Source organism: Rattus norvegicus, chromosome 4 (assembly GCF_021556685.1).
Source record: "Rattus norvegicus strain SHRSP/BbbUtx chromosome 4, alternate assembly SHRSP_T2T, whole genome shotgun sequence".
Lineage (NCBI taxonomy): Eukaryota > Metazoa > Chordata > Mammalia > Rodentia > Muridae > Rattus > Rattus norvegicus.
Window position 1 is genome coordinate 34,117,501 of NC_141537.1, and position 9,263 is coordinate 34,126,763.

General features: G+C 44.7%; 1 protein-coding gene across 2 annotated transcripts in view; it reads right to left on the reverse strand.

The window, feature by feature from the left end:
• Positions 1-7,410, reverse strand: part of Pon1 (paraoxonase 1) — a 31,365-nt gene extending 23,955 nt beyond the window's left edge. The window contains exon 1 of one of the 2 annotated variants that reach the window (XM_087659489.1): positions 6,832-7,410. Coding sequence is in view for 1 of the 2 variants with exons in the window: in NM_032077.1 (NP_114466.1) it covers positions 2,503-2,576 (74 nt within the window). In the remaining variant the exon portion in view is untranslated. 2 annotated transcript variants of the gene reach the window in all.
• Between the last annotated feature and the right edge of the window lie 1,853 nt (positions 7,411-9,263).

Here is a 9,263-nt window from a genome sequence, read left to right on the forward strand (position 1 = left end):
ACCAACAACTAATCCCTAGTCTCTGGGTGGATTTTGAGATCACATCTGGCTTATTATCAGCTCAAATTTATATATGACACTGGGATGCGTGCTATTTTCCCATAAGTTTTAGGAGAGAAACAGGCTAGAATTTTAATTGGCATTAACGTGACAGAATGAATGGGAAGTTGCAGAAATGAGGTCTTGTCCGTGTTGCTGGGAACCCACCATCGTCTCTGACTATAGGACATTCTGCCTAGGGTGAGTGAGGTAGTAGAGATATGTTGAATTAATACTAGCTTTGTCATCCCCATCCAAAGAAGGAAACACAGAGACCTTTCACAGTGGTAAATCTCAGAAGGCGTCTCTTTGCTTCTCGGCATCGCGTATCCTCAAGAAGCGTTCCATGTTGTCTTTCCTGGGTGTTCTCTAGACTTTTATGATGTATGCCATGACAGACACAGGCAAGATCTGACTACAAAGGTGAACCAGACCTCTTTTTATTTCTTCTTCTCTGCCTCTCTCACACATCAGAAATTCAGGAAGTTCTCAAAGGCACAGAATGAAACTGCACAGACTCTGTGACCGTCTTTCAACTCCTAATGTGTAGACCACGCCCCTGCTTGCAGACAGTCTATTCCCACAGAAGGCTGAAGGTGGCTGTATCTATTCTGAGGGCAGAGCTTCCCTTGATGCCAAGATACATCACAGTTATATCTTTTTCTTTCCTGGGCAGATTCATAACCTTCTGGAGTTTTGTGTGTCTTTTCTCCAAAATGGGGGTTGGTCATTATTCACCCACCATGCTCCTGCCTCTGGTTCCAACATGGGAGAGGACAGGGGTTGAGTATACTATCCAGAAAAGCATAAAAATATCCCGGGGTTGGGACCTAGTTATACTGATCTGATTCAGACATGTGAAGCGGGGCCTAAGACAGCATATCCAGGGAGGTATTGGGCCCCCCTCTGGCCCATGGATCCTCTTGCATGTTGAGCCTTTAAGGCTTCTAGAAAGTTGGTATCGTTTCCCTTCCTTCTGTCTGTTATCCCCTGGGGTTCTGCACACATTCCCAATTTGTAATTTAAGTGATTCTTAAAAATGTAAAAGCCCAAAATTTGATAAGGTAAAAACCCAAATCCGGCTGTAGACATAGATCCGTGGTAAGATGCTTACTACATGGGCATAAAGACCTGTGTTCTCATCCCTGGCACCCATATAAAAACCAGGACACAGCAGTGTACACCTGTAATTCCAGCATTGGAAAGCAGACAAAGGCAGCTTTCGAGGGCTCTTTACTAGACGATCAAGGCAGTCAGGAAGCTCCAGTCTCAGTGATAGAGAGACCCTGCCTCAAAAATGAGGTAGAGAGTGACGGAGGAAGATTCCCAAGACTCCAGGTCCACACATGGACAGGTGCAGCTATGCAGCTATCCATACACATAAGCATATAACACACACACACACACACACACACACACACAAACACACACACAATTTTTCAAGCTCAAATACTTTTCTAATATTATGTGATTTAAGAAATAATAATTTATATAACCCAACTCTGTGCGGAAGATTCTAATTAGTTTATAAGATCATATAATGGTTTATTTCCTAATAGTCCATGTTCGTTAATTTTTTACTTCAGAGTAAATAACAGAGTAAATAACACAATAGTATTGACTAAGCCTTTTACAGGAGAATGGTGTATAAACTTTGAACCCTCATAAAGGATTATCATGAAACTTCTTATACATTTTTAGCCTCCTACCCATTAGCACTCTGGTGGGTTACTAAGTCCTTTTGAGGGAAACAGGAACTAATACCACTGAATAGTTACTGCCTTCCAGGTTTCTTGTTAGTGGTGTTCTATATATGGTACCATAGATGGTTTATTGGAGCAATTAGTGGTTAGATCTCTAAGTGTGACCAAGACACCTTGATTAAAGCCAGACCAGTTGTGGCGTTCATGATGCCCCTATTACCTCAGCCCAGCACCCACTGGAGCATGTGGAGCACCCCAGGGAGCAGTTGCTCCTAGTGGGCTAGTTACAAGTAGGCTTTCTGTCTATTTCCCTAGTGGAGCCTCAGATTGAGATTCTCCAAGCCAGGAAGGTTTACTATATTCAGGGAACTCTTTTTCACTAATGTATTGCAAACTAACTCCATCCTCAAACACACACACACACACACACACACACACACACACACACACACACACACACACCAGTCTGCTATTTGGAATTTCTTTTTCAAGCCAGGTTAAAACGTGACTACAGCACATGGACCTTGCTGACATATCATTTGTGTATCCTGACCTTCCCCAGCTCTCAGACACAGGGCAGGTTTTTAAGAAGCACAGGGAAGACTGACAACATCTACGAACCACTCTTAGGTGTGCGTCCTACCCAGGGCCTATAGATTTTCCTGTTAAGAGCCAGGAGGGCATGGATATGCTCCTGGACTTTGGAGGGTAGGAAGCACGTGGCTGCAGCCCTCACCCCAACCATCCCAACACAACTTACTGATAGGAAGACCGATGGTTCTTGTAAAGTGCCAACACCAGTCCCACGAGGGTGAGCCCTAGCAGTTTCGCCATGTCCTGAGACAAATGGACAGACTGAAGGATGGACAAGTGGAGGGACGCTGGTCAGTCCTGAAACCTGCAGCCTGGTGGCTCTGACAACTCCGGATTGGCTGGCCTGAGCCTGTCTGAGGCCCGCCCCCCCTGGGTGCCACAGCTCCAATTCAGCCAGAGTTCTTTAGCTGCAAGCTGCCAGCTAGGTTCATTTCCCTTATCCACCCAACCCATCCCCCAATTTTAAGGGGAGAAAAGGCAGAACAGGTGCCTAAACTGGTCTGGAAGGGATTAAGCAAGCAGGAGGAAACTGAGAGCTGTGGGGAAAATATGTGCCAGGAAATAAATAAAATAAAACAGTTCTAATCCTTGTGGCTAAGAGGGTTTCAGAACTTCACCATGCTAACAGCAAATTAAGAGCACAGAAAAGAGGACCGTGGTCAGAAGCCCTAAGGTCCAGACTGTCCTTACAAGGAGACCCAGATGGTGCTGCCTCGAAACACCATCATTTCAGAGTATCACTTTCTCCCAATGCCTCTTCTGAGTTTCCAGCTCCGCAAGACACAATATTCCATCCTTCAGCATCTCCCTTATGTGGCTGATGCTTATTGAGTGCCAACTATATTCCAGGCACTCTTCTAGATGTTAAGAAGTGACAAGTCTCCACGGAGCTTACATCAAGTGAGTGGGGTCAAAGAAATTCTCACAGCTGAGGCCACTGTGGTGACGCTGAACGCAAGGGTACTTGCTGTCAAGCCTGCCAAGCTCAACTCCATGCCTGAGACTCATGTGGTGGAAGAAGGCTGGACTTCCGCAGCTTGTCTTCTGGTAACTGAGCGCGCGCACGCACACACACACACACACACACACACACACACACACACACACACACACGAGAGAGAGAGAGAGAGACAGAGAAACAGAGAGAGAGAGAGAGAGAGAGAGAGAGAGAGAGAGAGAGTCAGAGACACAGAGAGATGGACACAGAGAGACAGAGAGAGAAAGAGGATAAAGAGATGGACCGAAAGATAAGAAGTAGCACTTACAATGCTGTGAATAGATATTTGTACTGAAGATATGGACATGGGTCACAGAGGAAAATAAAGAAGGAAAAGATGAGAGTGATTCTTGGGCAAGGTAAGAGTAGTAAGGGGAGGCCCAATGGAAGGAGGAGCGCATTCAGGGGCTTCAGTGCGCTTCCTGCCTCCATTTGGGAGTTGTTTCATTCAACTCCCATCCCTGCCCCTTTCCTCTGCATCTCCTTTCCTCTCAAGTCATTTGGTCCCAATCACATTTTCTCTGCTCTGCAACATGCACCCCTTTCTCCTTTCTAGAATATTTCCGTCAGATACCAATGTGTTTTAGTTCTCCAGGAGAGCGTTTGACTTCATAACCTAAGTATTGCCCCGTGTTTCTGTTTCCCTGGGAATGCTGACTCTTAAAGTGAGCTTCTGTGTAATAAGCTGCACCATCCTTCAGGAGGGGCCACAAGAAAGGCAGCAACCTTAGAGAAGATGCGCAGTAATCGTTTGCCTTCTTGCCATATCTGCTTGCCTTGTCATGGGAACAAAGATGCAAATGAAGCCTTTTGGACCTTCTAGGACAGACCAGCCACCAGCTGCATGAGGCTAAGGTCCTGTGGGTGCTAACACTTGGAGCAGAACAATCTACCTAAGGAAAGACATGACCTTCCAGAGGGGACAGTATTTTAAAGGAAGCAGTGATCTGTGTCCAAGATGATTGTGAGCTGGGCATGATTAAAGAGAAGGTTGCTGTGGATGCTGTGGGTAGCAAACTCTATAGTTGAGACAAAGGAACCCAAGCCATGTTACAATGGATTCAAGAGGGAATATAAAACTAGAGACATTTATTCTACCATTTTCTTTCCATGAGTGTGCACGCGTGTGAATGTGCACTTATGCGTGTGAATGTTATGCTTAACCTAATAGCTAAAAATAATTGTTGGCCAGTACCTTTTCAAAGATCTCCACAAGATAAAGGCTATTGTCATTGTTCTTCATTGCCTACTGGAACATGATGATAAGACCTTATTGCAGAAGACACCACATAGTTCAGTCACAACACACGGAGAAATTAAATTGATACTGACAAGGACCTTACTAGCTAGCTCTCAAAATACTAGGCAATAAGTACTATGCAAACTTGGGCAAGGGGGAAGTCAAGAGAAGTTTTACCCAGTTGTGAATGTTGACAAAACAAGATATGTCCATGAGTACAATCATGGCATAAATGTTATCAGAGTAACCAAATGCTTTCTGATTGGGTTGAAGGACTGTTCAATAAGAAGAAATGCTTACCTGTGTTGGCTAGGAACCTAGGAGTGAGAGTTCACAGGCCCTAGGGGTGAACCTACTACCATATTTTCGCTAAAAGGACGTAGTATCAAACTGGTCTCTCAATTCTTATCTCTGCACCCATAAAAGTTCCCAGACTTCACTGGAGAAATTTTCTTATGCAGCTGACAATCATTAATACAGAAATCCTGAGATGGTCAAAGCACAGAGTAAGTGTTTGCACAGTGAATGCACAGTCACAAATGTCCCATAGTCAATAGGGTCTTCCCACAGGGTTCTAGAGGGCAATTCAAATTACGGGACATGTATATCAGCACTCTCCCACAAGGGTCAGGCATCATCCCAGAAGGAAGAACACAAAGATTTTAAGAGTCTAATGTCAGGGAGGGCTGAGGTGAAGTGGGGTTTTCTGGACAGCTCAAGACCACTGCACTTTGGACCTCACAGAAACTGTGGCTGCCAGCACAAGATGTGAACAAGGACAAGCCCGTCAACATTTCTGCATGGAGGAGATGTTTATGAGGTCCTGGCCCCAGCTAAGAAATTACTGAGTTTACGGTTACTTGAGAAAGGAGAATTAGTTTTCTTTAAGAGTGTGGCCTGTGATGAGTGGACTTTGCTCCATCTGAAGGCTTTACAACCATGAGTTATATGTAGCACGAACCAGACTTGGATTAAAAAGAAAAGAAAAAAGAAGACATAAAATTGAGAGTGGGTGGGGCAAAGAAGGGATCTGGGAGGAGTGGGGGGGAGGGGTGGGGAAGGTAAACATAATTAAACTACATGGTATGCATACAAGAAGTTTTCAGGGGTTGGGGATTTAGCTCAGTGGTAGAATGCTTGCCTAGCAAGCGCAAGGCCCTGGGTTCGGTCCCCAGTTCCGAAAAAAAGAAAAAAAAAAGAAGTTTTCAAAGAACTAAGAAAAATATTATATTTACATTTTAAAAGTTGCAAGGCTGGACAGGCTTTTTCCTAAGGCTATAAGCGTTAAGTAATTGAAGGAAATAATGGTGCTCTTCTCTTGAGTTGCCAGTGAGCTGGACAGTGAGCTCTAGGCTTCCAGCTTTCATGTGTAATCAATCACCTATTCTGGGTTGGATTTTTCCGTGACTTAAGTGCCCTTGAGCCATCCATGCTCCTGCAAGTAACCCTGATGAACTCATTGGATCACCAAGCTTAAAAACTAAGGTACTTTTGTTATCTCTTAATATCTACTGAGAGGGAACCCAGGCACGGTATGGTAAGTTTTTACCACGACACTGAAGCTGGATGCTGTTGAACTGGCAGACATGGTTTCAGCAGCTTCAGCAAGTTCAGCTGAGGTAAAATCAGACATGGTTCCTTCCAGAGTTGTCAGTCCCTTGCTTCATAGGCTTGTCTCCAGAACTATGGCGGGAAAGGACAACTAGTCTCTCTTAAGAGTGAGCTGTCTTTCAGAGTGAGACAGCAAGCCAACAGACATCTCCCCTCCTCCCCCATCAGAAGCTGCCATCTTTGAAAAGGTTAAGCCCTAAAGTGACATCCCAAGTTCTAGTTCACATTCAAGGGCAGAAGTAATTAAGTCCCACCTCTTGTGGGGAGGCACAAAGAAGATGTTCACAGGTGTCTGGAAACCCACCACAACTCCTGAATAACCTTTCCACATTTCCACAGCTGCCCCCGCATTCCGCTCGCCATTCTCAGACTAGAACAACCCATTCTCTGTTTTTGTCCTAATCCTCACCCATTGCACAAGAAATTTTCGAAAAATGTAAATCAGATTATGCCAGTTCCCCCTGCTTCAAATCCTCCCTCCCACAGCTTCTGGCTTTACTTTCCTGTCACAATCCTAAAAAGTTCCTCAAGACCTGACCTATGCTTAACCACCTGATCGAATTTCTTATCAGTCCCTCTGCACCCTGTGCCAGCTACCCAAGCTTTGTGCTGTTCTGCATGTGTGTCAAGCTGCTCTGAGTCCTTACCTTTGCTGGGTGTTGAATCGCGTGCTCTCCCCTTGTCCTCAGTTGGCCCCTGGCTGACCATCCCTTGCATTTCCTTCTTGCCACTTGGGGATTAGCTTGCATGCTGCTTCTTCTTGATGTCCTTTTCTCACTTCCCTACCCACAAAGGGGCCTTCTGCCTCTATCCCTGCTATCAGGTTCTAACACCTCAGAGCTCATTATCAGATGGTTGTTTCAAAAACAGTGTTAGTTGTGAGGATAGTAAACTTTGGTTGCTGGTTGGTAAATAACCACTTTATCAGCACCACAGTCTCTCACAACCTTGACCCTTCTACCACCTCTCTGAACTCTCCTCTCTTCGTTTCACAATAATTGGCAGCTGAGAGGCTTTAGTCTGGCACAGCAAGTTCTCTGTGGTGTGTTTCCAAATAGCACTTTGCCACATCTGACCACAGACCTCTGCTCTTTCGGCCCTCTTGCTTCATCCTTTCTTCATTTGCCTACAGCCTGGTTTCTCTCACCAGCCTGTGAACTGTAGGAGGGGCATCATCCTCAATTGACTTGCTAGCTACTGTCATCTCTATCTCCTACAGTAGTTTCTGCCTCACAACAATTACTCAAACATTTGTAAAGCACGAGGAAAGGGCAAAGGACGAGGACTGAGCTATTGAGGAGTTGGTAAGCAGCAGCAGATTAAAGGTCCTGTCACGTCCTGTCCCTCAAGTCCAGTTGTTCCAGAAGCCAAGTGGTTCCGGCAGCACAAGGAACACAGTTTGAGGTGCTTGGTTGCTTATCTTATCTATGTCCTCTTATTTTTTTTCAGCCCATCTTGTCTCACTTTCCTTGTCCAGCCTGCTTATCTCTTCCAAAGGCGAGAGCAAGGTTCATCTAAGCCAGTCTGCAGCATGTGATATTGTGGGCTGGAGATGCAATGACAGAGACCTTTCTTTTGTTGTGTTGCTCTGACCTACACATTGATTTTCTCTTGAGCCCTCCCATCCTTCTGACTGCCCATAGCACCCACAGGCTAATTCACCTGGAAGAAAAAGAAAAGTAGATGACTCCCCAGGGGGACGGGGCTGCTTTGCAAGTTCCTGGTCTCCTACCAGGGAGAAGTACATACAGTCTCTGACACCAGAGTCAAGTGGGTTTCTTGAAATTTGCCTCATTCAATCCAGATGTACCGTTTACTATTCATCAGTCCTCTTCGAGATTAATCATACAACCTGGAGTAATGAGGAGGTTATCTCAGTCCTCATTTCTACCACCAACTTGCTTCTTTGCTTCCCCAAAGCTCCTATATTAACAAGATTGCCAGCATGGGAGGTGCTTTCGGAATCAGAAACCGTATGCTGGTTTGTCTTGGAAAGAGCTGAACTTCCTAAAGACAGGTGGAAGGTGGCGATTTAACCACATCCGCAAGAGGTGCAGCACGCAGGGAGTAACAAAGCTTCTAAACACCTTCATTTCTTTTCTGAGGGAGAAATATGCTCAGTTTTTGCTGGAACAAATAGGGAAACAGTACTATTCCCATGGGAAATTCTTAGAGGTCTTGAGAAGTAGAGCTCGTGCAGAACATCTCCATCATCATCTTTCAGAAGCCAATGGGTAAGAGCCAAGAAACATGAACAAGCAAAGGTCTGTCAAGGAAATATAACAAACACAGTGAAATATCACACAGCATTTAAAAAGAAAAAGATCCTGTCTCCCTGCAAGAGGCAGATGAATCTACAAGGCATTGTGCTAAATGCAGGAACTCTGGCAAGAAAGAGAGATCCTGCATGATCTCACTTAAATGTAGCATCTAAAAATGTTGAATGTACAGGAGTAGAGAGTAGAAAACCTTTGGTTACCAAAGGCTCTGGTGGTGGTTGGTTGAGGAGGTATAAGTCAAAGAATATAAGATTTCAGTCAGGAAAAATCTATAATGTAATTGGTAAGTAAAACATAATATTGTTTTGCTCAAAATTGGGAAGAGAATGGATATTGGCCTTTTGGCCACAGTACAAGGTTAAGCTTTAAAATAGAGGCACATGCTCCAGTATTGTATACATACCCTAAATCATCAACTAGTCCACAATGGATGTAAGTAAGCAATTTTTAGTTGTTCGCTGTCAATAAGTTTAGAAAAGAATAAAGCCAGGTTCTGTTCAAATGGCTTTATTATCAATATTTAAAACTAAAGCTTGGACTATATGAATCAGCTGTAACTTTTCCAATTTATTTGTTCAGCTCCACTGGCTGCACAGCAACAAGTCTTAGTGTGGTTTCCAGTATCTAAGTAGCCCTGAGATTCAGATGGCTGTGACCAATCTTCCCTGAGCTTCATGCATATGCATAACACTCACATTCCACCCCCACAGAGGCCATCGTGGCCAGGTCATAAGCTGGGACTCTTGACCAGGAGAAAAGTGATTAAGTCCCAGCTAGTTAGGAATACCCAGGAGACAACC